This window comes from Penicillium soppii (assembly GCF_028829465.1).
Source record: "Penicillium soppii strain IBT 18220 chromosome Unknown utg000010l, whole genome shotgun sequence".
Taxonomy (NCBI): Eukaryota; Fungi; Ascomycota; class Eurotiomycetes; order Eurotiales; family Aspergillaceae; genus Penicillium; species Penicillium soppii.
The window spans coordinates 2,939,878-2,964,246 of record NW_026643240.1 but is presented as its reverse complement, the minus strand read 5'-3'; the positions used below and the strand labels follow the sequence as shown (position 1 = coordinate 2,964,246).

General features: G+C 48.5%; 11 protein-coding genes across 11 annotated transcripts; 7 read left to right on the top strand and 4 right to left on the bottom strand.

Annotated features, from left to right (window-relative positions):
• Positions 1–89: 89 nt before the first annotated feature.
• Positions 90–525, top strand: N7529_011777 (uncharacterized protein; the record flags this gene model as incomplete). Its single annotated transcript, XM_057247303.1, has 2 exons — positions 90–437; positions 514–525. The coding sequence occupies 2 exons, from the start codon at positions 90–92 to the stop codon at positions 523–525; spliced, it is 360 nt and encodes a 119-aa protein (XP_057092652.1).
• Positions 526–686: 161 nt separating this feature from the next.
• Positions 687–2,498, bottom strand: N7529_011776 (Ygr210 GTPase family protein; the record flags this gene model as incomplete). The annotated part of the gene is made up of 10 exons (XM_057247302.1): positions 687–713; positions 769–889; positions 938–1,117; positions 1,173–1,378; positions 1,430–1,641; positions 1,694–1,725; positions 1,782–1,875; positions 1,931–2,277; positions 2,340–2,401; positions 2,463–2,498. The coding sequence occupies 10 exons, from the start codon at positions 2,496–2,498 to the stop codon at positions 687–689; spliced, it is 1,317 nt and encodes a 438-aa protein (XP_057092651.1).
• Positions 2,499–3,503: 1,005 nt separating this feature from the next.
• Positions 3,504–3,978, top strand: N7529_011775 (uncharacterized protein; the record flags this gene model as incomplete). Its single annotated transcript, XM_057247301.1, is given in 3 exon segments — positions 3,504–3,617; positions 3,674–3,800; positions 3,818–3,978. The coding sequence occupies 3 exon segments, from the start codon at positions 3,504–3,506 to the stop codon at positions 3,976–3,978; spliced, it is 402 nt and encodes a 133-aa protein (XP_057092650.1).
• Positions 3,979–4,920: 942 nt separating this feature from the next.
• N7529_011774 (uncharacterized protein) lies at positions 4,921–5,637 on the top strand (the record flags this gene model as incomplete). The annotated part of the gene is made up of 1 exon (XM_057247300.1): positions 4,921–5,637. One exon carries the CDS (start codon positions 4,921–4,923, stop codon positions 5,635–5,637), a length of 717 nt encoding a protein of 238 aa, XP_057092649.1.
• A 256-nt stretch (positions 5,638–5,893) lies between these two features.
• Positions 5,894–6,924, bottom strand: N7529_011773 (uncharacterized protein; the record flags this gene model as incomplete). The annotated part of the gene is made up of 2 exons (XM_057247299.1): positions 5,894–6,634; positions 6,715–6,924. 2 exons carry the CDS (start codon positions 6,922–6,924, stop codon positions 5,894–5,896), a joined length of 951 nt encoding a protein of 316 aa, XP_057092648.1.
• Positions 6,925–7,993: 1,069 nt separating this feature from the next.
• Positions 7,994–8,815, bottom strand: N7529_011772 (40S ribosomal eS12 domain-containing protein; the record flags this gene model as incomplete). Its single annotated transcript, XM_057247298.1, has 2 exons — positions 7,994–8,361; positions 8,509–8,815. 2 exons carry the CDS (start codon positions 8,813–8,815, stop codon positions 7,994–7,996), a joined length of 675 nt encoding a protein of 224 aa, XP_057092647.1.
• Positions 8,816–9,195: 380 nt separating this feature from the next.
• On the top strand, positions 9,196–11,554 carry N7529_011771 (coiled-coil domain-containing protein MAD1; the record flags this gene model as incomplete). The annotated part of the gene is made up of 3 exons (XM_057247297.1): positions 9,196–9,358; positions 9,426–9,577; positions 9,632–11,554. The coding sequence occupies 3 exons, from the start codon at positions 9,196–9,198 to the stop codon at positions 11,552–11,554; spliced, it is 2,238 nt and encodes a 745-aa protein (XP_057092646.1).
• A 722-nt stretch (positions 11,555–12,276) lies between these two features.
• On the bottom strand, positions 12,277–15,421 carry N7529_011770 (uncharacterized protein; the record flags this gene model as incomplete). The annotated part of the gene is made up of 8 exons (XM_057247296.1): positions 12,277–13,443; positions 13,497–13,602; positions 13,654–13,733; positions 13,799–14,178; positions 14,241–14,965; positions 15,039–15,124; positions 15,212–15,304; positions 15,386–15,421. 8 exons carry the CDS (start codon positions 15,419–15,421, stop codon positions 12,277–12,279), a joined length of 2,673 nt encoding a protein of 890 aa, XP_057092645.1.
• Positions 15,422–16,088: 667 nt separating this feature from the next.
• Positions 16,089–17,490, top strand: N7529_011769 (putative cell division protein kinase (Ctk1); the record flags this gene model as incomplete). The annotated part of the gene is made up of 5 exons (XM_057247295.1): positions 16,089–16,144; positions 16,195–16,297; positions 16,367–17,194; positions 17,249–17,404; positions 17,461–17,490. The coding sequence occupies 5 exons, from the start codon at positions 16,089–16,091 to the stop codon at positions 17,488–17,490; spliced, it is 1,173 nt and encodes a 390-aa protein (XP_057092644.1).
• Positions 17,491–18,789: 1,299 nt separating this feature from the next.
• On the top strand, positions 18,790–20,944 carry N7529_011768 (SH3 domain protein; the record flags this gene model as incomplete). Its single annotated transcript, XM_057247294.1, has 3 exons — positions 18,790–20,244; positions 20,295–20,328; positions 20,391–20,944. 3 exons carry the CDS (start codon positions 18,790–18,792, stop codon positions 20,942–20,944), a joined length of 2,043 nt encoding a protein of 680 aa, XP_057092643.1.
• A 1,776-nt stretch (positions 20,945–22,720) lies between these two features.
• On the top strand, positions 22,721–23,256 carry N7529_011767 (anthrone oxygenase family protein; the record flags this gene model as incomplete). The annotated part of the gene is made up of 2 exons (XM_057247293.1): positions 22,721–22,778; positions 22,841–23,256. The coding sequence occupies 2 exons, from the start codon at positions 22,721–22,723 to the stop codon at positions 23,254–23,256; spliced, it is 474 nt and encodes a 157-aa protein (XP_057092642.1).
• Positions 23,257–24,369: the final 1,113 nt, after the last annotated feature.

Sequence of the window (24,369 nt, the reverse complement as noted above, 5' to 3'; positions counted from 1 at the left end):
TGCCAGTATTAGCCACTTAAAACATTGACAAATCCAATGATCTCTCCCTATTTATGAACATTCGTTTTGCTGCTTCAGTTCTACACAACATGTCAGTCTCACGAGTACCTCGGTGTCTCAACCTGCCTCTCCAATCCGCCATACAAGCAACTACATTTCACTCAAGATCATCTGTGCGAAATTATTCCATTTCCAAGGAGTGGAAAGGAACCGAGAAGCACACGACTGAGCGATCTAAGAATGGGGATACCGCAGACATACATGCAAGCTCGTCGGCATCTAGTATGAAAGAAAGGGAAACGCATGGGGGTGTTGCAGATGCAACACGGTCCCAAGCAACGACGGAGACAGGCGGCACCAAACATGGCAAGAAAGCTAAACAGGAGCATCCGAACGCACCAGAGCCTATTATTGGGATGAATGACGAGCGCTCAAAGGTGAGTTCGTATGGACTCGTGGGGAACGATCGAACTGTCCTGTATTCAGGTGGCTGACTCCCCTTCGAATTTGCAGAAAGGTGATTGAAGAAAGAATTGATGGCGTTCTATGATATTTTATGGCGTTCTTCATGCCCTGCCCTCTTGATTTTGGATCTTGGTGGAAATAATTTGGAATAGAAAATCATAAGACATTTCCATTACTAATGTCATTTCATGGGGAGGATGTACATAATCGATCAAAATGGCCTATCGGCCAACCTTGAATGAGAGGATCTAGAATGGTTTGTTTAGCAGATGGACTCCAAGTACTGTGTTAATATGTACTTACGTCGTGCTTTCCAACGGCAACGTAATCTTCCTCAGAGACTCGCGTTCCGCCAACGCCTTCAATGTAGCTGATAGGTACATCGCCCATCACCTTCCGGGCAACATCACCAACAGTGCTGTTTCTGTGGGGTGTTAGATGGGATATATCAGCCTTTGGGGACAGTACTTACTTCTTGACTAGAACACAGTCACGGAAGACTGCACTTCCACTGCCAGAGTTGAAGGTCTGAACGTTGCGGACAGGGAAGACTGGCACGAGGCCTAGAAGCTCCGCGGCCCGAGAAAGGCATTGGACAACCCCTGTAGATCCAAATCGATATAGCACCATGTCTTTCAAATTTTCAACCCGACTATTCGAGCGAACTGGTCAGCAGGGGCACCGACTTCCATTGTTAATAAACATACGCTTTTAATTTTTCATCCATCTCCTTAAGACCACCTCCCTCCGGGTCGCCCATTTCGATCAGATCTTCTCGTGTATCAACAAACTCACTGCCCTCGACGTACTTAATATACTCCTGCTTTGCCAATCGTCGGAGGAAGACCTCAGATATAGCAGAGCAGAGCACAATACTTTGTGGGTCTTGCATCTTGGCGATTTTGCTGATGTTCTGGAATGTCTGTCAGTACAGGTACATGCATCGCCTGACAGGTCCTCATACCTTGTCTGCATCTGGGTGATCGATCTTGTTCAGGGCGAACACGGTGGGGAATTTTTCGTCAATAAAAGCGTTCACGACAACCTCTACCGTCTCATTGGACCAGTCTTCTAATGGCTCTTTTATGGCAAGTTTGTCCATGAACCGAGAAACAGTCTGCTGGGTACTACCATAACCAGCAAACTGTTTTTGCAATGTGTCGATGGGGTTTGCCTCTGTACAGTTGTTAATTGTGGTGACTTTCGCAATTAGCGGTAGATTACTCACTCAATGCCGCATGTCTCCTTTTGATAGATCCCCTTTGGTTTTTCAATGAGCATATGACTCCATCCAGCTTTGATATCTGCCAACATACCACTTCTCCATCAAGTTTCCTAGCACCCATCGTACGATCTCTCCGCGCAACCACTCGATATCCACTGAGGGATCATATCCTCGAGTAGCCTTTCCTACATGCTCATCAACACCAATCTCATTGTTTTCGTACCGGCGCATCCCACTAACCTTCAGCATCCGTGGTTCCACTCACATCCACGACGTGAATCAAAGCATCGGCTTGACGAAGATCATCCAAGAATTTGTTTCCAAGTCCACGGCCTTGGTGCGCACCTGGCACGAGACCCGCGACGTCTAATAATTCAATGGGCACAGAACGGCGTCCTTCGTGACACCCGCCATAATTGGGTTGGCATCGATCTGAAACATTGTGTCGCTGACATGGGCAGTCAATCTGTAGGTACCCGATGGCTCGCTGGGGGTCAATGGTTGTAAAGCTGTTTGCTGTCAACACGGTCTGCGCGATCAAGTTCGATAAGGCGGGGGACGCAATCGAGACACATACGGGAAGTTTCCTATTCAGGCCATAATATTTAGCTCTTGAATTTTGACCGGTTCTGATTTCGCTCTTGCAGACTCACCAACTTTCGAGGTCGCATCGGTCAAGCTGTTCAATGTTGTAGACTTTCCACTAGATGGCTGTATGCCCCTCACATTTGCGGTCAGTGGGGTGATTGAAGGATGAAGGGGGACAACATACCTTTCCCACCAGCCCGATCAGCGGATCGCGGGGCATATCGAAGATTTAAGTCTTGCAGAGCAACGAAATATCCAGAATAACACAATGATCAGTTTCACCAATTCTCTACAAATCTTGTCGACTCTTCGATAAGAAACATTTTCTGCCATGCCAAGAGGGCAGGCGGTAGTGTTTCGCCGGCATGGGCTGCCACTTTGGGACGCCGACTTGGAATTTTGAGCTTCTAAGCAATTGATCTATTTGACTATCTCGAAATCATTATATATTGTCCAGAGGAATGTGATTGGGGCCGTTGAAAAAGTTGAACCTGTGTGAGAGAAAAGAAACATTCAACGAGATGTTCTATATGGTATGCCTGCCACTACTGAAAGAGTTGTATCATCTGTAATGTTACATTGTGGGCTGTTCAATCTAGGGATATTGTAAATGTTGTATAACAGTTTCGAGATGCATGTTTCTTTGCTGCATTGCCCATGGAATTACATGTCACCCAAATTGCTTGACCGAAAGTCTCCGACTGCTGTAGAAATATATGTAGATCAACTAGCATCATGTCGATAACCAACCTGTATCATACAGAACTATGACATCGCAAATGCCCGGCCTCAAGGTTGAGGTACCCACCGTGTCTTTATTGATAGGCCCTGGGTGGCAAGCACAATGCACTACTTAGTGTATACGCATGGCATCCTGCTGTTGAAAAAAATTAACAGGTTGCCACCTCGGATAGTCCCTTTCTTATGACGCTAATATTTCAAGTGATCCACACACTTGAAATTGAATCCGGAAGAATCTAAAGGTTGCAGTGAAGGGTTTTCCAGGATACAAAGTTGATCTCGGTGGAGAAAAATATCCACAGCCTGGATTGCTGCATGGCGTCATACCATCCACGTCACTGGTTCTTGCCATCGACTTAGATATATAAATGCTTGATATCCCATCGATAGTTATTGCATCAAGCATCTTCTACCAACCTCAATCATCAGTGTCTTTTCCACCTTTTGCACTATACTATTCTCCAACCACTCTTCTACATACATCATGTCTGACTCTACTTTCCACACCACCGCCCAGGACATTCGCAAGGCTGAGTCCAAGGTTTCTCAAACACACGGCGGCAACCCTCCTGCCAACTCTGATGTTTCCAAAATGAAGGTAAATTTCATCAACTATCTGCAATTGTCACCAGGTCACTAATGGAATTTTCATAGTCGGTCATCGACCAGAACACCAACAAATCAGAGGAAATTGAGAAGACCAAGGCGAATTTGCCTTTGCCCGAGCAGCCCCCAGTTGCCAGCGACTGGAACTCCTCGGATCAGCGCACTACTGCTGTCGGTTCTGGTCGCGTTGAGTTCCCCCCGACAACAGCGGCTTGCGCGAGGGCGCCGCTGCCAGCAGCAGTGCCCGTGTTGATGGCAATGTGTTGCACACCAACACTGCCCCGGATAGCAAGGTTGGACGCCAGGGTACTGAGGGATTGGACCACCTTCCCTCTGATGCTACGACCCGTTAAAATTTGGATATGAGTTATGGATTCATGTGTACATTGTACGATAGTCATTTTTGAAGTCATTATGAGCGAGAATGAATTTCCCAAATCAATTTTAAATTAAATTTCTCGTTGTAAATGTACGGTATAGTAACCAATTGTATATAATTTTGGAAACTGTGGGAAGAATTGTCACAGTTTTGATTTTATAGATCTGCAGGGTCTAGATGCAGCGAGATAACACCCATGAGTTTAGTTGCATATTGACCGGTGTACTATGCTGGTTCTCTGGTAATCGTATGCAATTCGTAAAAATAAGTCAAAAGCCAAATATCATTTTGAAAATTTTGTTTTTGAGCCCAGAAAATTTCACGTCCTACAATACGTTGGTAGGACTGTCTGTACGGTGTAAAGTGCAGTGAAAATAAAGGTGTTTGTACTGTTTGCACAACAAATTCTAGACCTGACGTCAATACCCCCTTTGCCTCCCAATTTCTTACAAATCCAGTTGATGATCTCAGTCCACAGGATCTTGGAACAAGCATGTGGAGCATTTGATATCTCTGATTTCTGCGTTGTAAAATATTGTAGGAGCATGATAACATCAGAGAGGAGGCCTCTGCTCCACTCTTCCCCTTGATCGGTAACTCCAACCGCCAAACAGAGTCCTGAACAGAACCGGTTGACGTGACTATCAACGACATGGTTCTTGAGTATATCATGCAAACGCTGTCAATTCAACGTAAGTATGACATCAAAAATGTTTCTTGTGCGATGAATTACTTTGAAAGCGTCAGATAGATGCTACCAACAGTAGATAGTTAGTGCTGGCTTGGGTATATATATGTCTGCCATCGCGACCGTCTTTCTCATTAAGCAATCTTCTTTCAAATCTTCCAAAGGAATTCTTCCATCCTTCTTCTTTATAAAAAGCTTATATTTATTTTCTCATTTTTACATATCACCATGGATCTCCAAGGCAACCCCATCCCTCCCGGTGCCCGCAGCACCAAAGTCACTACCGACCCTCGTGCCCAACAGCCCATTGAAGAGCCCTCTGGCCCTATCACCAATGACTCGCTCGCCGCTGATTCTATCCGCCAGGGCGGTGCCTTCTCTGGCAACCGTGGCGCTGAGCCGATGGGGGTCTCCGGCAAACAAACCACAGTGAACAACAACGACACTTCCGCTGCTACTACACTCCCCTCTGTTTCCGCTGGCGGTCTCCGCGAGGACCGCGAAAGCCAGCAGAAGTACCCCGAGGCCCTCGGAGGCCAGGGCAATTTCCCCGGCACTCACCTGTCCCAGTCTGGCTACACCGGCGGCTCAACCGCCGCCAAGCATGATCAGGGCATCAACGCCGGCGAGTACTCTACTGCCAGCGGCAGCGGTCGCAGCCAGTACAACGCGGGACAGGCTCCCTCCTACGTCAACGATGTGACTGGTGACATTCAGCATCCCAAGCCCGATGGCCGCAACATCCGCGAGGGTGGCTCCCACTCCAATGATGCGAAGAATGCTAGCTTCAACTCTGAGATCGGCTCTAGTCAGGACCCTGGACGCGAGGCCGTTAACCAGTTCCAGCGCAACAATGCCCGCACTGACTATTCTGGTCGTGCCGATGAGAAGCAAGTCAACGCCCAGACTCCCTATGAGCACTTGGAAAGCAACCAACGTGCTTAGGGGATTCACTCCATTATTAGCAGAATCTTTTTGAAAAATAGCGAGCGAGCGTGCTTTATCTGAGTTGGCCTGGGGCCAATGAATGGATGGTTTATTATTGCATATATTCTTGTTTACGATAGCCTTTAAAATATCACCATTTCAAACAAACATCTTCATATGAATTCAATAACTCGATTAAAATCACAAGATGGGGCGAAATGCATATATATAACAAGCGTCGATAAAAAAGGTTGGATGTTAGATAGAATATATACTAGAATATCCGATAATCATCCTCATCAGATCCTTCTGAATCTGACTCAGTTTCACTTGACACAGAATTCAAGAACTCGTATTCATGCTCGATCAAGGATCGAACATGAGTTGCCTCACTTGGAATAGCAACAACTCTCAATGGCATCTTCATCAACTCATCCAATTCCACATTTTGCTCTTCCTCTCCATTTCCACTGCCAACAGCGTTTTGGACCCACCGACTCCATACGTAATTGCATAGTTCCACCACCCCAATGATAAAGATGGCGATCCACACCATTACCAAGAGAATAATCACCGTGGTAACCGGAAGCGAATGCTGGGGGAATCTCGCCGTTTTGAGTCCCAGAGTCGGGATCCAGAAGCGGTAGCTAAAGATGGAGACTGAGCGTCCTGACGAGGAAGAAAGCGAGATGTATGCAGGCGTCTTTTCGCTGTTCTCATGGCTGGCAGCGTTTTTAGCATGCATATATCTGAGAATCTCGTTGTAACGATTTTGTTTATCGGCGGCAATCGCATTGATTGTGCTCTCTTCAAGCTCTGATTTATGTTCCGACTTTTCTTTCATATGCTCGGTGTATTGTTTGTGCGTTTTCTTGGGAATTTTGTGAGGCAATGCGGGTACCAAGACCCGGACATCTGGGTTTCCTATTGAGAAAATCTCCTTTGTATAGGTGTGATCTGGATGTTCCTTCGTTGTTGATTCGCTGTCATGGTTGGTAGTTCGCCATGTTGGGTTCTATTTTTTTTGGTAAAGGTAGGTTAGGCTCATCCTCCAATATCAAAACCGGCGATGGCTTTGTTCATGCTTCTACTAACATAATCATGGTTGGCGCGTGCTGGGTCAGACAATGGACGATGTTCATCATTCTCGAGGACTTTCCATAGTCCACGGGAATTGGGATCCTGGTATTGGCCTGGCTTGACCACTTCGCTGGTTTGAACAGGATGTGAAGTCGCCGAATGAATGAAAGTCGTGATAAGTGCGACAAAGATCAGATATGAAGGGCAAATAGTAGTGATATACATGGTTCTAATGGAAGACCGAAGGGGAATGAGTGGAACGATCTAGTATATGCAAAGAATGAACGAACCACATAGAACGAGGGAATATTCGCTTCTTATAAAATTTCACCCACGGGATACAGGGGACATTAACCGCAAGGGCCGTCCGTGCCTTGTGTTTTAAGAGAAAGTCGCGTACGACCAAGGGAAACAAACCCCCATTCTCAAAATCGGTGCCTGGTACCAGATGTGTTCCTGAATCTAGGCATACACTAGAAGATCCGTGAGCTGGAGATCAGATTTGTTCAGGGCTCTGAGCCTGGTGATTGGCTGGGCTTGATATCTGTTGCGCTTTGAGGTATGCACTCCATCCCTTGTTTCGCATCAAGGTCGAGGGGTGTACAGAGTAGGGATTGATCATATTGATCGGCTACAATGATAACGCCACTGTTCTAATAGTTTATCCCACCATGCAAGGCTACATGTCTAGGCTTGGATTTTCATGCTATTTGTATATACCTTATGTAACTAAGTTCCATTTACCAATAGTTTTGGCAGAGTCCGCTACGCTTTCATCAATTACATTCTGCGGGCGAGTCGTGACTATGGAGTACATCGTACCTACTTGGACCTAGACGAGTTCTTCATATCGTAGTACATTAATGTTTCCAAGCTTTCTCGTACAATCCGAGGATGTTGCATCGACAAGTACGCAAAGGTTCAAATCTAGTGCGCTTCAGTACAACGTGGTTTATGCGGGTGCCATGTCTATGTGGGGCATTCCAATTAACCGTCATGTGTATGAGGATTTTGCCGCAGAATTGACGTCAAGATTATACTGGGAACTTATTGAGTCTGGTGAGGTTGGTGATATCTCATTGAAATTCTTGCCTTTTTCGTACACCATTGAAATAACGCCGAGTTGCAACAGAAAGAGCAAATAGAGAAAGATACCCATAGGCCGGACCCCAAAAGACATGCACCATCTTACCAGACGGCACCGGAAAACCTGTACAACCAGAGAACCCACTGGGAGTGATGAAAGTGAAAAGAGCAAACAACAAAAGGTGAAAGAGACAAGCTAAGCACATTTTTAGACGGTCAGCTTGCCGAGCTCCTTCTGGGTCAAACCAGCAAGCTCCTCGAACACCTTGGTGAACTCTTCATCGTCTTCCTTCTTGCCCTTGGCGGCCTTGGGGGTAACCATGACCACACTGGTGGGGCGCTTGGTGGCAGCGGAAGCACCGAGCTCGGCGCGGGAGGTGACAAAGACGTAGGGGATACCGTGGTCTTCGCAGAGGACGGGAATGTGGGAGATGACATCCATGGGGGAGATGTCGGCAGCGAGAACGACAACACCGTTGGGGATGGTGATAGCGGCGTTGGCGGCGGGGATAGGAGACTTGCGGAGAGCCTTGACAACCTCCTTGACACCACGCTTGAGGGACTTGTTGACGGCAGCTAAAGAATGGGATGTTAGCGGGGAGTACTAAGATAAGAAAATGTTGTGCCAAGTGAATAATTAGTAGGCCGAGACAATCGCACTCTGCGATTAAAACCAACCAGGCCTACCAATATGGAATGAAAAAAGAGAGAAATGGAACATACCCTTCTTGACGCTCTTCAGGACCTTCTTGGCCTGCTTGTCCTCAACCAATGGGTTGGCGAACGGCACGAGGGCACCGACAGGGCGCTCGATGGTTTCGACCTCGACCTCACCCTTGACGGCGACAGCACCAGTCTGCTCGAGACCCTCCATGACATCGTCACCGACTTCCTTAGCTACTGCATCGGCGAGAGCAGTCTTCTCCTTCTTTTCCTTCTTCTCCTTCTTGACCTTGTGCACACCGTCCTTCTCCGCACGCTTCTCCTTCTTCTCAGCGCGATCCTTCTTCTCGACCTTGTCCTTGCCCATGGTGACGGTTTTAGGTAATTAAGCGAGAGAAACTGAGTAAAATCGGACGAGGGACCGAGGTGAAGGGGAAGATTTGCGGGTGAGGTTAGTGAACTGAGAATTCGATGCCGAGATCGAAATAATTTTTAAAACCACGCTAACCCCTTTCGGTCAGCCAATGTGATTACGTAAATACCAAACAAGGCCGCATTTACCGTGATCTTCCCTTTGAGACTTGATACAGCTTTCTTTCTAGGTGAAGTAGTGCAATGGTTCTTGCCTAATGTCCCTATAGAAAGGACTATTCGTGGGGCTAGATTTAGCCTACCCTTCACCGTGAGTTTCAATGGACTGCTATCAGGCTCTTTTTACCCATTCACTGATCCCTCCGCTCGCCATAGATGGACAATAGCCAGAACAGCAGACCGGCGTCCCAGCTCATCGCGGGATTCGCTTCACCCTCAACGCCTTCCGGAGTGCGAAACAGTATGCGACACTCGAGTAATATGCGACACTCGTCCCGTTTGATGCAATCCCAAATGCAGTCCCACCAGCCCGTTCATGGTAAGACAGTACCATACCCGAATTGACCAGAATGGCCCGCGGAGATAAAGCTAATGATTTGGCTCAGACACCGAGAAAGAAGAGCTACGCGTACAGTTGAGTGCTTTGAAGTACGAGCTCGAGAATATCAAACAGGATCGAGAGCTGGAAGCGCTTCGACATGAAAAAGAGCTCCGCGATTTACAACTGAAAGCGGATGCGGATTTTAGAAAGGCCCAGGTGAGTTTTGGCGAAGTACTGAAACCAGGCTAAGCTGACAATCTTCCGCCACAGACCGCCGAATCTACGAGTAACCGAGCTGTTCACAAGAGTGATATCCTAGCGAAAGAACTGAAAGATGCCCAGGACCAAGCTCTGCATGATAAACTTGGATTTGAACGCAAAATCAGAGGTCTTCAAGACGAGAACCAAAACTTGCAAGACGAGTTCAACGACAATCAAGCAAAACTTTCCGACCAGGAACGGCAGTTCAAATACCAGATCAACGAACTGGAAACGGTCCGAGCATCTTTGCAAAAAACCATCGAAGAATTCCAGACCGATCTACAGAATGCCAGGACAGCGCAGGAGTCGACACAGGTGAAGCTGACCCAGTGTGAAGCCGAGGTCGCCGAACTTGAAGCGGAAAACATTCGACTAAAGGCCGAAGGGAATGACGCCGAGGCTCTGACGGTGTTGAAGAGGGAACTCTCCGAACAAGTGAACCATATTAAAGAGTTAGAAACCGCCAACCGTGATCAAACATCAGAGTTACGCCAGCTTCGCAAAATCTCCAAGAATGTCGAGGTCGTTGAAGAGCAAAAAAAGTCTGTGGAAAACCAGCTTCAGTTGATGAAGGGCGTCGAGGCGGAACTCAGCACAGTTCAAATTCAAAAGCAAGTTTTGGAAGATGAGCGTGCATCATGGGCCACTTTGTTGCAAGAAAACGATCAGCCCGTAGAGTTTGACTCGCCAGATGCTATTGTCCGAGCCCTGGTTCAGTGCCGCATCGAGATTGCTACACTGCTTGATCGCCTTGGAACAGTTGACGCCAATATTCTGGAGAAGGATGAAGCAATCAAGAGCGCTGAGAACGATAAACTCGCCTTGCGACAGGAACTGGAAAAGTGTCGTGCTGCGAGTGCTGCATCCGCCGGAGGACCGGGGGCTGCCGATGCTCGACTTCGAGCTCGACTCGAGCGCCAACGTGCACTCGCCGTAAAGGAAGTCGAATACCTGCGTGACCAGTTGAAGACTTTCGACGCGGAAGAGATCACCATGAACGGTGACAATATGCAGTTTGATGAGCAGAAATCACTGCAAATTACCCAGCTCGAACAATTAGTTGACGAGTACCGCGGCGAGCTCCATAAGATTCACGAAGAGCTCTCCAAGAAGGAAGCACAGAAGCCAGAAGAAACGAAACCGCAGGGCGTCAAGCGACCTTTGTCGCCAGCTGACAGTGAAGCTGAAAGCGAGCGCCTCGCCGTCCTCAGTCGCAAAAACCGCAAGCTCCAAGATAGCATTACCAAACATGAGCAGGCTGCCACACTGGCTCGCCGGGAGCTCGATGCTGCCAAGTCTCAGATCAAGTCACTTAAGTCGAAGTCACGGACCCGCGTTCTTGAACTGCGAGATAACCCGACCGCCCAGGCCGAGCAAATCAAAATGACAACTCTAAAAACCCTCCAGTCTGAGAACCGGGATCTCCTAGCGCAACTTCGTGGCGAGCGCGTCAATGCCAAGGTTATCCCCGTCAGTGCAATTGACAGCATCAAGCTCGAAATGCAAGAAATGGAACGCACCGTGGCAGATAAGGAGAAGCGGATGCGGCGACTCAAGGAAATCTGGACAGCGAAGTCCTCTGAATTCCGTGAAGCCGTCGCTTCCCTCCTCGGCTTCAAGCTTGATTTCCTTCCCAACGGCCGAGTCCGTGTGACTTCTATGTTCCACCTTTCCTCTGCATATAGGCATGGCGACAGCGATGCTCCGTCGGACTCTGGCCCTGGCAGCATGGGCAATGGCGAAGAGAACTCCATCGTCTTCGATGGTGAGAATGGTACGATGAAGATCTCGGGTGGTCCAAACAGCTTGTTTGCCATGGAAATAAAACCCCTTATCAAGTTTTGGGTTGAGGAAAGAAAGGACATCCCTTGCTTCCTGGCGGCTATGACTTTGGACTTCTACGACAAGACAACCCGCGCCGCCAGGATATGATCGTCGGCACAATGCCACGTTCTTATCGTCTTACCTGTTATCTCTACTTATCTGTATTACTGTGATTCCCCCGGCACAACTTGACCTGTGCTATGCTCTATTCTTTTTGCTGCTGAATTCTATGTTTGTTTCATCAAACAACACCTATATGGCCGCATGTTCTGTTTTGACTACTTTGTTTTAATTATGTATTAAAACGTCTAGTGTGCCCATAGGCGGCCCTTCTCCGGTAGCCATTGCGAGGTTTTAAGACACCATGGAATATATATTAGGCTTCGTCCCAGCAAACTTATCTACATTTATAGGAACGAGCACAAAATTCAACAATGAACAATTGAATTCCATTGCATTAAGTTTCCTCCTTAAATTTCCCCTTCGTAATAAAATCGAAGCCCCAAAACGAATGACACGGGACCGATGAAGTACGTGTGCGAGTAAATGCCTAACTACACAAAACAGTATTGAGAAAGAAACACAAAAGTCATCAAGAACAAAAAAACGCTATTTGCATGGGGGAGACATAAGAAACCCAAGCGAGAGACAGAATAAGAAGGTAAAAGTATAGGCATCTTGAGCTTTTGTTTTGTTCTAGGCTCTATAGGAAGACCCATGCCAAACGTAACCAAAACGCAGATACCAAACGAATTGCATAAAGCCTTAGTCGAGGCAGACAAAAGAGTATATACGAAAGCCAAGCATATTCCGCGAGGCACCTGATCTACTCAGGCAGAGACGTACTTCCTGCCAACTAGCTTGCGAGCAGTCGGGACACCTAGCCATGAAATTGAGGATGGCTGCACCTCACGACCTTCGTCAGCGAAGGGGTCGGCCTCCAGCTGTTCGCTGCTTGAAGCAGCACGGCTAATACCCAGCTGGGATGGGGAATCGGTGCCGTGAAGCTCGAACTTGGCCTCAACCTTCCCCTTGCGAGGACCTGGGGTTGACGTGGAGAAGCGGACAAGGAATTTGCCATCTACGCCTGGAGTAGCAGGGGCCTTAACTTCAAACTCGGGAATTTTCCATGTGACGGTTGAGGTCTTGCGGCGGAAAGCGGCGCCTGTGTTTGGGTACATTGCGGCGCTGGTCGCGTGAGCCACTGACTCTCTTGGTTGCTTGGTGACTTCGTCTATGCCGGCGGTGTCCAGGTTGATAGTCAAGACTAGGTTCTTGAGAGAAATTGACTCAACTGGGTGGGAAACGAAGGCCGGATTAAGAGAGTAATAGATAATGGCGCTAGCCTGGAGTTCTTCTAGGTTCCAGACTGGGTTGAAGATCACAGGGCAGTAGGCGGAAGGATTGGCCGGGTCGAGGTGAAGCTGATATTTGAATGCAACTGTCGGCATGGGACGGGAGATGCTGCCCAGCTGGATGTCATACTCGCCTCGTTTTTCGTCGGTTGGGTCTTTGGCGGCTTCCTGGACAAAGTGGGGATTGGCGGCTACCTTTTCCAGCACTTGGAAATTTTCAAGGCGGATGCGCGAGGTATCTGTCGCAGTGCCAGACGTGGGGTTGTTTGCCAAAGCAAGCTCACCCACAACGGAGGATTTGACCACACTGCCCTCCGAGAACCATGCATCGACAGTCTCAATGATCGAGGCATTCAGACCCGATTCATAGAGATCAGGATGCGCTGAAGTTCCTAGGCCATGAGTACCGTGCCCCGAGCGAACTGAAGTGGTATCTGATACGGTGTGGTCATCCGTTGCAACGCTGGGCGCAATGCTTGGGGAGGTCATGTGTCTGATTGGCGAAGTGGGCGGTTGCGACTCCGATCCCGCGGAACTTGGTGGAAGCTCATTGCCAGGCGAAGGAATGAAAACTGTGTTGCGAACGTCACGGCGGCCACGGATGGTGCCTGCATTGCGTCTGACTCCTGTATTTTGAGCACGCTGCATCATTGTTAATCATAGACTATTGGAAAACGACTAGGGGCAATGCTAACCAATCGAAGGGTATTTGCCATATCCGCCATGGCCTGCTGTGCTTGTCTCTCATCCTCAAAGATGGGTTGGTCTCGGATCGTTAGATTAAGGGCAGATTCATCAATGCTGTACGTTTCGTGTTAGATTTTGTGCGAACACAGAATAAGGCGCACATACCCAGCTGCTTCATTTTGGGCACGTGTGATTTCGTCAACCGTCGAGGGACGCTCGGTGAACCCTTCCGAATCAACTAGCGGCTAGACAAGAGATTAGTTGAGCATCCTTATATTGACACCTAGTGCCTAGTCACTTGATGACTTACTTGACTGACATGGTTGTTGTTCAACCCAGCCGAAGTTTCAGGAGTAGCTCCATTTGTGGCATTACCAGCATGCGTTTCAGAGATGGCGGCAGCATTGTCCAGACCAGGACGGTCTTGCGATACACTAGGATTCCTCAAAGATGAGTGATCTGTGAAGGACGTATCCGGACGACCAGAGGCAGTTTGAGGAGGCGACTCTGGTATTTGAAGATCACGAGATGAGTCGGCCCGCGTGAAAACCGCGAAAGGACTGCGCTTTTTCTCAGCCTTTCGGTCAAAAGTTCCGGCCGAAGGCCCAACAACGCTCTTCCTCCGGTTCATGACCGTGCCGAGTCGTCTCAATCCTCCTAGAGGAGTGTGCCGTGGCTGTGCTTCCGGTGCTGTGGGGGGGCCGTTAGAACATGTATGTGAGATTGGACCAAGGCATAGACTTGGTACTTACCGGGCGGTGTCTGTGCAACGGCAGCTCTTTCGGACGGCTCTGAATCCTGACTGGCGGTATCATCTTGAATGCGTGGAGGAGGTGGAAGAGGTGCTTCCGTTGGTGGTGTAGCCACCTGTTCGATGGGGGCAGTGACTGCCCGTTCAGGTCCCGGTTCCGGCGTATAAGGGGTTTCCGCCCGGTCTGTCTGTCTCCTGGATACAGCAGGTGAGGCAGGGACCCGGTTGCCTGCCATTTTAGCAGCGAAAGTCTTGATCTCATCTGCTGTTTGCACATTGAGCAGAACATTCAAGCAGCTTTCAGCAGCCTGGCGGCCTCGTTCGATCTGATCTACCTCATGGGTTTCCAGTTGTGTTAGGACATCGCGAAGGTGGTTGAGTCGGGTCTCATCGGCGGCCTGAAGTTGTTCATAAACAAAAGGAGCTCGTGATTCCCACTGCTGATGAACCTCCTCCGCATTGGCTATCTCGGCAGCCAGCTTATCTGCACCCTTTGTGCCCTTTGACTTAGCCTTATCAACCTTCTTCTGCGCATTCTCCACATTCTTGGCCAAACCCGCCAAATTGCTTTGGATTCCGGGCATGGACTGCATGTCCCGATTCTTGGTGCTGAACTCTCTTAGCGGTCGTTCGACATCTTCTTCGATCTTGTTCGCAAGAGTCTCATGTGAAACGGCGAGGGCTTCGGTAGCGTTAATGATCCGTTGCCAGGGGATTTGGAAGATGCTGGGTTCAAAGGTCAGAATCATCATTTTTGAGCAACTCAGAGTTCCAATGTCTCCAGGAAAGATGGATTTACCCAAGAGCGGCTCCATTATCCAGCTGTGGCCGATGCGCCAGCTTCCGCAGGCCTTGGGCGTATGTTTCTTCGACGCGACGTCGTTCCTACCGCCAAACTGTCAATAAATGAGGCTTCTCTGTTGTAGATCTCGGCCAACGAATTTGACCCGATCGCAATGTAGGTGGAAATACCTGCAGATAGTCCGCGATATCCGTGTTGATCTTGTTTATGACTCGAATGCGATCGCTCAGAACAGTCGTAGCTTGGCTAGGATGCAGGGTGGCCTAGTTCAAGGAAACATCGTCAATGATCAGTAATCTGATGTTGTAGTTGTCAAAATTGAAGCTCGCGTGGGCCAATCATACCAGCAGCGTTGGGTACTCTTGCCGTGAGAGGTCCATGATTCAGATTCCGGGGTAGTGAGCAAGGGAGCGCATGAAGCGCATAACATGAATGATAAAACCAAGAGATTCCCCAGCTTCTCGCGCCGAGAACAAGCCCAATTAGGTATGAGGAATGAATGCGGGATCGGGTCCGAATGCCAGTGTCAGGTAGCGTGTCATTCGAACGTCGGCCGAGGACGGCACAGCAATGGGGGAACCTTTGGGGATGGAATGACGGCGTTCTGGTAATACTGTATTCTATGATATTAGATGAAATAAACCGCTCAGAGGCCTGTATTGACCGTTACAAGGCTGTAATCATCCCCGTTAAGGGTCACATGACATCATTGGGATTAACGGATCGGATTTGATGCCTTGATACCTTGATACCTTGATAACTAGTTACCTGGATGCCTTGCTGCCTTAACGGACATCTGATAGTTAAGCAGCACATTCAACATCTCGACTTTTTTCTCTAGATGTTGTCTTTTGTTCTGTCTTTCATATGAGGGCAATCTGAATTCACTCCCATAATTCAAGATAGGGCGTGCTAGTCTTCAAGTTTTGCCTTCTCCCTCTTTTCTTTTATCTGATCTTTGCAAACATTCAGTCTCCACAACTGACCCCCTTCATATTTACTTCTCATCACTCGCCATTAACCCGCTCCAGCCAAGTCTTACCAACGATGTCGTGGAAAGACTATTTCGGGTTTACGGATCGGCTGCGGGCCATTCAGTCTCTGTTAGTCAAGTTCAAAATTCCCCCACAAAACCTAACTGACGAGGACATAGCACCACAGCCTACCAGCAGGCGAATTCTTCGGCCGCATTTGCAGATGCCTTAGACCAGGCCAAGCAATGCGAAAATCGTGCATATGAGAATGCTATCACAAAAGTCAGTCGTTTAGTCATTGATGTTCCAGAATGTGAATCGAGTCTTTTCACCTAACGCTGTGTTATTCAGGAAGAATATGATTCCATATGTCAACGGGCAATTGACACAGCCGAAGGGGAACGGTCCCCAGATTCTATCGTCAGTGACTCGCATCATTCACAAAACGGTATTGAAGAATCAGAGGCCTCATCCGGCGAGTGTATTGGCCGATATAAATGTTTCCCTCACTTCGCTGGTCTTCACTCCTCGATTTACAAGTCAAAGATATCTGATGGAACTGTTTTGGCTGTGAAAGTCACCATCCCCCACATGATGACAGCTCCTCACGACGCGTACCGCGAGGCACGGCTACTCCGTGAAGCCCACCATCCAAATGTCGTAGCTGTTACAGAAACAGTCGACCTTGATGGCGGAAGGTTTGTAATTGTCTTCCCATTCATGCGGTATGACTTCGAACAGTTGCTCCGGCGAGACATGGTGACTGCGGCTCAGACAAGATCGATACTGCGGGACCTGTTTCTTGCACTTCAGCATATCCATGGCCTAGGGATTATTCACCGGGACATCAAGCCTTCGAATATATTGTTGAACTCTCCCAATGGACCAGCCTACTTGGCAGACTTTGGTGTAGCATGGAAAGATGGAGATGTGGGGTCCGAAGAGGCATCGGAAAAAATCACAGATGTGGGCACAACCTGTTATCGGCCCCCAGAAATCCTTTTCGGATACAAGGCATATGGAAAACCCCTTGATCTTTGGGCCGCTGGATGTGTGGCAGCAGAAGCCATTACGGTCGGCCATCGTCAGCTGTTTGATTCCGGGCCAGTTGGTAGCGATCTGTCGTTGATTTTCTCCATCTTCAAACTGATGGGAACTCCAGATGAACAGCGTTGGCCGGTAAGCTGAGTACCCTCAATTCAACTTTGACTGTAGTTATTGACCATAAAACAGGAAGTCAAATCCTTGCCGGATTGGGGGAAAGTAGAATTCCACTCTTTTCCTCAACAAGCATGGGAAGATATCCTACCCGGTGCATCTTCCAATGGGCGTGACTTGGTCAGTCGTTTGCTGTGCTACGAGAGCAATGAAAGATTCACCGCCGCAGAGGTATGTGATCTAACTCAACATCTCATGATATATCTAACGATAACAAATTCGTCTAGGCCCTGAACCATCCCTATTTTGCTGCTTAATAAAGTATGGAGATAGCATGATACGGATGGAGAAGAGCTACGCCACACAACCGTTGCGCCTCCACGGGGTATGCCGCACGAGTGGATCGGGAAATCACAAGCGTGGAAATGCGACTTATTATGCAAATGGATACCTAGATCCAATCAATTCATGAATTGATGCCGCACGAGCAGTTCGGCTGCCACTTTCGTCTCTTCGGGGTCTTGGGGGAATTCGAAAGAGAAAAAAAACCCCCATTTCCCAGCGATTCTTTGAGTCTTATTTTCTCCCACAAACCGGCTTTTTTAACTGACCAGAATGAAGTGATGATCTCTCATCTTTTATGACGAAGGTTCACATACTGTGGATCTGGATGTATTTTAATGATCTGCATATTTAGTAATGCATGTGTTTCCGAGGCGCAGTTTTACCCCTGTCCCTGGTACCTGCGTAGGAATGGCGGTGCAGCGGAGGCTCGTGTAAAAATTTGAAATGAATTAAATTGAATTAGATTGAATTCCCGGAACAGTCGGAAATTACGGGCAGAGTGAGCGATCAATAAGATGTGGCGGTTGTTGTTAGGGTGAAACAACCATAGGGAAGTCTGTGCCCCGCGCAAGGTTTTGGGCTTAGCGAAGAGCCGGACGCTAAGGTGTGATGGAATTTGTTTACTTCCCGCTTTTCATTGTTTGTTACGAGAACGAGAATAAGCATCACCTAGGTATATATGTGAAGGATACAAATCAATCATAATATAAAAAGAAATGATTTAGCGAGAGAAAACATCGGAAATAACAGCCTTGGAGCATCGGAAACTTCACATGTTCAACAATTAAAGTAAAGAGGGCCAGGGTTCCCGTGGGTCACGTATCTCATTTCCAAAGGTTCATTCAGGTACTGTATGGCGTTGACCAATCAGAGTACATTCTGAGTGTAGATACTTTCCATATTTGGGCTAGTTCATCTGTTGTTGACCCAGACCCTTGTACACAAGGATCTCATTTCGGGTACCCCAGCTCGTATTGGGGCTTTTCCCTTTACTCTTTTGCTTCTTCTTCTCTCTATTCAATTTGTGCGACCTGGAAGTCGACGTCCTTTCTTTTATTCTCGACTTGATAATCGGCTGTGCTCGATTTCAGTCATCCATTCTTTCTATCCACATTCCACACACGGCGGAATCGGCCCAGAGACGCGGATTCTCGACCACTCGCGTTGGAATCTTGGGTCATCCCTCTTTTCAGGAGCAAGATTCGCTTTACTTGTCAATCTAGCCCCGAATACTGCTGCACGATATCCTGGGATACTGGAGTACCAACAAAATGCACGGGCATGCGCATCACAACCATGAGCGCAACGTGGAGGAACTTGAGCCTCGGGGAGACGTTGACGAGCGTGGAAATGTCGTGATTGTGTACAAGACCATGGAACCAGATTTTGTAGGCGAGATTGGCGGCTACCTCACTGGTGACCAACAAACTACTGAGGCAAACACTGCGACACAGAAGGCCGTCGGGGTCGGTGCTGCTGTGGGGGTGCACGCTACGACCACCAAAGAGCAGACAGCGGAGGCCAAGGCAACTGATGATCCAACGACCACCAAGGCCAAGGAGGAAGCGACTACCACCCAGCACACCGAGGCCAAAACCACCCAAGAGACAGAGGCGGAGACCACCGAAACGACCAAGGCTGAAACGACCGAGAAGACTGAAAAAAGTGACACCGAAGCATCTACCACTACTACGAGTCAAAATCCGCAGAAAGTTGTGACTGTAAGCTCTTTTGTGACTTCTGCATCACAAACCTCAGAGTCTAGCCAATATGTCGACAATATTCTTGCAGCCACGTCCAGTGCTTCAGCTACAGACTCGGCCGCTTCAGCCTCAAACACTGCCCTTGGAAGCACCACATCTGAAGGTATGACCGGAGGCGCGAAGGCTGGTGTAGCCATCGGTGTGATCTTCGGTGTCGGCGTCATCGCTGCATTGATCTTCTTCCTCATCCGCAAGAAGAAGAACAAGGCCCAGGAGGGATACCAGCAGGAGAATGAAAAGGCATTTGGCGGCGAGGGCCTACCCGAAGGCTACGCTTCCAACTTGCCGCCACCTCCCCCCGCCAAACCAGACACCCCTTCTACCCCCCCAGTGCTCAATGTTCGTCCCGTTACTCAATTTGCACCTGATCTGAGTGGCGGCAGCGGCTTCAAACCGGCCGCAGCTGGTGCTGTTGGTGCCGCTGGTTTTGCAGCTGGCTCTGCCGCCGTTGCTTCCCGCAATCTCACTGGTGACACGCCGCCTGCGACTCCGCCTAAACCTGTTGTCGATAGCCCCAACCCGTTCAGCGACCCAGTGAATCCATTTGGTTCAGCTACCACTCCCGTCACAGAACACGCACCCTCAATCGCCGAGTCTAGCACTGGTCCACCCGGACCGACTGTTGCAGCTGCCGCAGTTGGTACAGCCGCCGCAGGAGCTGCTGTGGGAGCTGCCGCTTCATCTCGCCAGTCCAGTGATCGTGATAGCTACGAGTCTGCACGCTCGCGTGGTCACTCCCCGACTGAATCTAATCATTCCTCGACAATGCCTGCCTATGCTGAAGGTATCACTGCCGCGGGTGCTGGTGCTGCAGCTGGCCCAATGATTGCGGGTGCCGGTGGGCCTCCACCACCCAACAATGTTCACCGCGTACAATTGGATTTCAACCCCTCCATGGAGGACGAGTTAGGTCTCCGCTCCGGCTCCCTTGTGCGGTTGGTTCACGAATACGACGATGGATGGGTAAGTGATAATTGCAATGTAACTGAAAACCACGCTAATCCCCTTTACAGGCTCTCTGCATCCGCCTCAATGGCTCACAGCAAGGTGTGGCTCCTCGGTCTTGCTTATCAGCACGCCCTGTTATGCCCCGCCCACGCCCCCTCCAGGAGCTCGCGGTCCACCTATCATGGGCCCTGATGGACGCCCAATGATGCCGGGTGGCCCACCGCCCCCTGGACGCTTCTATCCTCAAGACGTCCGCCCGAGATCTCCCAATGGCCCTGGCTTCGGCGGTCCACCACCTCGCCCCTATCCCAGCGGCTCGATGGGCCCCGTCCAGTTCCCGCAGGTTCCTCGCTCAATGTCACCAGGACCGGGCGGAATGCCTGACCCTCGCTCAATGTCCCCAGGCCCCGGAGGCATGCCTCGCTCCATGTCTCCTGGCCCTGGTCCCCGACCGGGCCCACGCTCCATGAGTCCTGGTCCATATGGACACCCAGGCATGCAGCGACCCATGATGCCCGTTAACCAGCGTCAACGCAGCAACAGCGCTGGCAACATCGCACCTCCTATGGCTGCACCCGCCGCTCCACCTGTCTCCAGCCCACTAGCCGCTCCTGCCCCCGCTCCCACAAGTGGACTTCCACCACTCCCGCCTTCTGCGCCAACGTCTCCGTCTGGCTCGATCTCGCGAAAGCCCCTCCCCGCAAAGGACGCTTGATTTAATGAACCTAATTCCTGGACAGAGCCCTGTGTAGAAAACAGGCAGATCCACTGACTTGTCAGTGCACCGCTGGACGGAAAATGAGTTTGCCTAATCCGACCATTGTTGACCCAATCTTGATATCCTACCCGCGTCCGTGACGAGTTGTCCCTGTTTTTTTTGTTTGTTTTCCCCCTTCTTTTTCTTCAATTCCCTGTCCGCGTCCTGGACGCCGCCTTTCTTTTTTCCCACCGGCATCCGTGTAATGTTAACAAAGGCCGACAACGATTCATACATCCTTTCTTCTGCCTTATTTTTTATGTGCTGTTGGTACTTTCCCCATACTTTTGAACTCATGTTATTGGAAGTTGCAAGCTTCTTTTTGAATTTCTTGATGGATTGATATTGACCCGGACAGAATTTGCGTGTTACGCTGAAATGAGCTGGAATACCCGGATTTGGCGAGCTGTTCCAATACAGATGGTCCATATTCATATCTATGTAGAGTTTAGATTATTGTACCAATGTTGTTTGAGTCTGATTCATCTTTCATTTATGTAGTACCTCTCGATATCAGTCCAGTCGGTTCGCCCCATGATACAAACCGATGTTAGCATCGGTCTTCAGCACAGTGTCGATAGAACTGTCCTCAAATCACACCTGGCGAAACTCAATCTGGCTTTTGGTAAATTTACCGCCAGATGTGCGTCATGAACCATCCCTCTTCCATGGTGACAATGCTTGGATCGCAAAGAGATTGTTCTACATTCTTCGTCACTCAACATTTCACCTTCAATATCCGCTCGCCAAGGGAGGCATGGCATAAACCAATGCAGCAACAGTTAATATCGGTCTAAGATGTGCAAGAGTGTTGAGACAAGCAGCACCCAGTGTTTCTGTTTGGTTGCCCCAAATCGAGGAGTATTTCAAAAGCCTGGATCAAGGAAGCCGCGAGATCAAATGAACTCAGCTGACATTGGTTGTTTTCATTGGTAATATTGCACAGGAGAACAGCTTGGCCGAGGTGAACCAGCGATGGGCTGGCTGTATGATTGAATGTTTCGCTCCGAGTCACGGCATGTATTACGGGATTAAATCCTGGGACTACCTCTTGAACTCCTTCTCTCGGCCGCTATATAATATCTCTAAATCACGGGTTTGACTCCGAGTCAATATGTCCAACCCGTTTGGTTCTTGCGTTTTTCTTTTTGAAGCTTTTCACTGGTAGAACTGACACAAGCAGGCGCACTGGCCGTATATTGGTTTGACGTCCAATCCATAGACAATTCATCCTTCAAATTGATCAGTCAATGTTTGATTCCTGAGTCCTCGAATTGGCAGACTACCAACGCCTCATACTTCAAATTTGACCGACCAATCATGTTCGATACATCAATATGAGCCCAACGGACCACTAGCTGACTCAGCGGCCTGTGGGGCTTTCATAAAACCTCAATTGGTCAAAATCCTTCGGTGGTGACCCACCCGAACCACATATCGGGTTCTAGGTCCAACAGACTACATCAAAAGTTCCGAACCAAAGAACCCAGAAATATGAGGCTTTGGATTTGGATGAAAATGAGACCGGAGATCGGAACCATTCAAGTGATTTGAAACTTACCATAAATAGGCCCGAGCCTTGCCTCATATCCTTAGACCTGAAATGTGCGGACTCGGCATCCTCGGGTTTTGACGCAATGGCCGATGAATCCTTTAGGATTATAAAATCCGAATTGTCCCAGATTGCTTGTTAGCGAAAGGAAACTCTCGGAACACTCATTTCCTACCACCATAATGGACATTTCCGTTTTAGCCAAAGTTGTGGCTATTTCGTCCTCTTTTTGGTTGTCAGGTACGTGTCGGTTGTTGTTGAAGAAAAAAGTCGAAACGCACTAATCATCTGAAAAATCACAGGCGAGATATTTACGTATTCTTATGGCGCTGTGCCTGCAGTCTTGGTAGCTACTTCAACCTCTCGGTCTTTAGCCGCAAAGCAATGGGGCAAATTTTACCATAAAGGGCATGCCTTGGGACCCACCTTAGCCATTTTGGGAGCAGGAACCTTTGGATGGTTGGCTTTCAAATCGCACAACATGTTTTATTGGGGGGCTGCGGCTTTCGATATTGGCCTTATTCCATGGACCCTTCTTTTCATGATGAAAACGACCAACAGCCTACTTGAGCTTGTTGGTACGAAAGATGAAAAGAGCACGGCGAATGACGGCACACGATTTACTCCCCTGGTCAACAAATGGGCTAGTCTCAACATCGTTCGATCGATTTTCCCTTTTGTCGGTGGCATACTAGGGTTGATGGCAGCCTTGCCTTGAGCTCGATCTCATTCACACATACTGGCTCGGGGCAATTAATGAAAGGACATATATCGCTTGGCAGAGTTTAGGGAAATACTTGATCTATTTTGTTTTTTGTATGAATCCATCTGTGCCTGTCGCCTGATTCTGAAAGAAGAAAGTCGAGACCAATGGATTGATTTATTGTGCAAAGATGTAACACTCTCTCGGGACATCCTGTCGAGGATTTTAGATTAAATGTCTCGATAAAGTTTCCGTGACTGTGAGGAAGCCTTCATAAACGTAGAGACTAGAGGCCTATCAAAAGATATCTAGCGTTCTTGATTAGCATATTAGCAGTAAATGATTAAGTGATAAATGATAGTCACGGTAATTAAGGGGGAATAGTCATTTGCTTTTTATGTTTAAGATGGGATGAAAATACATCTTTATACTCTGCGTCAGAACCTTCGTCTCTGTTCTCTGGATACACTTGAGTTGTATTAGACTCCCACAACCACCAGTACAATTCTAATAAGCGATTTTCTTCGAATCCAACTCAATCTCTTTTCGGGTCAGTTCTATCTCGGCTCATATGCTGAGTACCAGCGTCTGTGTGCCTTCCTCGAAGTAGCGTCCGCCAAAACGACCGATAAACAAGTTGTGGCCCCAAATGGCTTCATCCAAGATGGAACTGGGACGTCAAGTGTTTTCAGCAAAAGTCCTCTGAAATTCCTCAAATTCCTGATGTCCAAAATCCGAAAGGATTGCCAGGAAGTTTCCTGGGAACACATGAGCAAATTTGTGGATGGTATACTTCTGACTCCATCCGACCTCGCTGAAGATCAAGTTTGATATGATTTCTTGGCTGACTGCCTTTTGCTTTTCTTATCTCAGTTCGTCTCGAAATCGCCACGGTGATCCCAATATATATGTGCTAGACAGATGTCTCACATATTAATGTGAAAGTGTTCTTTTCTCTTGACGTTCTTGCATTGGCTTCACCAAAAAAAAACATTTCTATCTCTTTTTCTTCTTCACACTTATATTCTTTGGCTGCTCAATTTCCCTCATCTCTATAATACAGAACCAACAAGGATCCGGTATTTTTGAATTTAGTCAAGAATGGTCTGCGGTAATGGTAAGTGTATG